The sequence below is a fragment of the Bufo gargarizans genome, chromosome 11, assembly GCF_014858855.1.
Source record: "Bufo gargarizans isolate SCDJY-AF-19 chromosome 11, ASM1485885v1, whole genome shotgun sequence".
NCBI lineage: Eukaryota > Metazoa > Chordata > Amphibia > Anura > Bufonidae > Bufo > Bufo gargarizans.
Window position 1 is genome coordinate 78715794 of NC_058090.1, and position 3526 is coordinate 78719319.

At 41.2% G+C, this 3526-nt stretch overlaps 1 protein-coding gene across 1 annotated transcript; it reads right to left on the minus strand.

Moving 5' to 3' along the window:
• Positions 1-297: 297 nt before the first annotated feature.
• On the minus strand, positions 298-2992 carry LOC122921311 (olfactory receptor 12D3-like; the record flags this gene model as incomplete). The annotated part of the gene is made up of 2 exons (XM_044271287.1): positions 298-370; positions 2166-2992. Coding segments are annotated over 2 exons (900 nt in total), but the record flags the coding sequence as incomplete, so codon positions are not given.
• Positions 2993-3526: the final 534 nt, after the last annotated feature.

Sequence of the window (3526 nt, forward strand, 5' to 3'; positions counted from 1 at the left end):
TCACTTCAGAGTCCGATGCTCTTCCTTGACCTGTGCTGAATCACACAGGGCAAAGGCTTTTTCTGAAGATCTGGTGATGTACCAGGCTCTCCATGGGTAAAGCTAGGCAGAGGCTTCCGGGTAGCAGTGAGACCAGTGATGTCACCGGCACTTATGGGCCGGATTTAGCGCTGGCCAGCCTGTAAAGTGGCTAGGGCAGCGCTAAAATCCGCCCATCAGTGCCACTGAACTGTAGCGAAAAGCAACATGTCCAAGAAAACGGAGCAACATTTTTCCAACTATATTGCAAATTCCAGTTCACAAGATACAATAACAGCGATAGGGCTGTAATGATAAGCTGGCATTCAAGGGCAGTGACTGGTCATACAACGTCTCTTTAGCCCCATCAATCCCTAAATGAGAGACGAACGTGGTAAGTGACATGGCGCACTATAACAAGCCCCTGCCCGGCAAGGTAGAAACCGTTATGCACACAATCAACCAGTCACCTAAGGAATATATAAAAGGACAGTGTCCAGAACCGTCTGTAGGAACAGTAATGGATCACTAATTCCCAAAATGATGTCAGGATTTCTAGAAGTGTTGTGGGGTGTAAGAGGTCTATAAAAAATGAGGAACAACTCAATCATTAGAGATCCTCCCCCAAAAAAAAATTCATGCCAATATCATGATACAGTAATGTGAAGGGAATTAACAGCTTTGTGTGGCAGGACATAAAAAAAATGTTAAATAATGAAAATTAAGTAAACAAATACGAAAAAGGTAAAATGTGTTCCAATGTCTGAAAAAAATAAAAATATATTTGCTCCACAACCCATCCCAAAAGGATCCCTCCGTCCCTGGAAAGCCCACAAACTAAACAGAAAATTAGAATAAATTGACTTCCTGAAAAGACCCACCAACGACCCTTTTTGGTATTAAATAAAATTAATAATTAGCAACCATATGGTACGTCTCAAAACAGGGGTAATTGTAGAGGTCTGGTTGTGATGGCCAAATGGGGCAGTAAAATCGGTGTCCCTCCTCCTTCCGTGTTTGCTACACACCCAGTATAGTTTTTTAGGATATGTCGTGCTGGTAGTGGCAGGGAAGGGGTGAGGGAAGTGACGTTCTAAAAGCCATCAAACATCCTCAGATTCAAAGGCTTGCCCAGGTGTGGGGGACTCAAACAGGAGACTCTCAACTACCTTCTCCTGGAACTCAAGGAAGTTGAGGGTTCCTTGGGCCTTTTTAAATAAAACAAAACTATTATAGGTAGCAATCTGAATGAGGTAGATTGCTACCTTTTTATACCAGGCCCTGTTTTTTCGCTTCACCAGGTAGGGTTGAAGTGTCTACACCTCCCATAAATTTGTTATAATGTGTTTGTGTTTGTCAGCAGTAGCCCCCCTCTCCCTTACTGCTACTGTGGTGTCTGCTTGCACGGTGGTCAGCATATAGACATCACTGCTGGTCACTTGCAAGGGCAAAGGATGTTCCTCTCTCCAAACGCTTGGACACAACGGTTGTGGATATACCACTATTTTTACGTACTGTCCCACAAGCCCCTGTGTTTTCAGCATGGAGGGATTTAAAAAGGGGGGTTAAGTTGGGAGTCTCTGCCCTCATATACAGACAGACCGCAGGTGTAGCTGGTTGTGCTCCCGCACACCTTATATAATTTTACCCCATATCTGGCACGCTTGGAGGGAATAAACTGACGGAAGAAAGGCGGCCTTTAAAACTAAAAAGGGATTCATCAATGAACAGATTTTTATTTACAGCGTATATCATTTTAAAAATACATCTCTAAGGAGGGAAATAAGGGGTCTCAATTTATTTAGGCGGTCGTAGGCTGGGTCAGATCTGGGGGGACTTGGGAATTATCTGAGAAATGCATAAACCGCATTAGGGCTTCCTAGCGGTTTCGGGACATAACTGCTGCAAACACAGGGGTTGAGTGGACAGTACTCGCAGCCCAATAGGATCGGACAGATGGCTTTTTTTTTTACAATGCCCATGTACGGGGTAAGCCCCCAATTTTTTTTTATTTGAGAGACACTTGTGCGGGTCCACCATAGTGCAAGGGATGGCTCTTTTATTTGTCAAAAAGTCATATTTTTTTCAGTTTATGTATGTGTTGTTTTCAATATTGAAATCAGTTTCATTCATAAGATCTTGTAAATAGCTTCTTCAAAGCTTTCTTCATATCTTTGTTTCTTAAAGTATATATAAGTGGGTTTAGTGCTGGGGTAAAAACTGTGAAGAGAACTGCAGCAGCTCTGTCTTGATCTAAAGAATCTTTCGAAGAAGGGCGTATGTAGGTGAAAATGGCTGTTCCATATTGGAGACAAACTACACAAAGGTGAGCACTACATGTAGACAGTGCACGTTTTCGTCCTTGTGAAGTCCTTATTTTTAAAAGAAATCTGCTAATGAAGATATAGGAAAGGATAGTTAGCATTAAGGTTGTTGTTGTCAATGTACCAGTGACCCTTGTAATAAGGTGTAGATTAAGAGATGTGTCAACACAGGCCAACTTTAGCATAGGCTTGATATCACAAAAGAAATGTTTCACTATTTTTGGTCCACAAAATGGAAGCCTTGCAGTCATTATGGTGTGAAGCAATGAATGTAGAAATCCAGTAACCCAGGAACATGAAGCCAAACATAGACAGACATTAGGATTCATAATGGTTGAATATCTCAAAGGTTGTGCAATAGCAACATATCTGTCATAGGACATAACTGAAAATAGTATGACTTCTGTACTACCCAAGAAATGGAAGAAATGTACCTGTAAAATGCAACCACAAAATGAGATCATCTTCTTCTTAGACAGAAGATCTGAGAGCATTTTGGGGACAACCACTGACGAGTAACAGATGTCAAGGAAAGCCAAGTTCCACAAGAAGAAATACATGGGTGTATGGAGTCTGAGATCTAAAATGGTGACAGCCATAATTGCAAAATTTGCTGTCAAGTTGATTAAGTATATCAAAAAGAAACCTGAAAAAATACAGTCATGTGAAAAAATTAGGACACCCTTTGAAAGCATGTGGTTTTTTGTAACATTTTTAATAAAAGGTTATTTCATCTCCGTTTCAACAATACAGAGAGATTAAAGTAATCCGACTAAACAAAGAAAACTGAAGAAAAGTCTTTTCAAGATCTTCTGTAAATGTCATTCTACAAAAATGCCTATTCTAACTGAGGAAAAAGATAGGACACCCTTGCCCCTAATAGCGAGTGTTACCTCCTTTGTTGAAATAACTGCAGTGAGACGGTTCTTGTAGCCATCTACCAGTCTTCGACATCGGTCTGAGGAAATTTTACCCCACTCCTCAATGCAGAACTTTTTCAGCTGTGAGATGTTTGAGGGGTTTCTTGCACGTACAGCCCTTTTCAAGTCACCCCACAGCATCTCAATGGGATTCAAATCTGGACTTTGACTTGGCCATTCCAGGACTCTCCATTTCTTCTTTTTCAGCCAATCTTTGGTTGATTTACTAGTATGTTTTGGGTCATTGTCATGTTGCATGGTCCA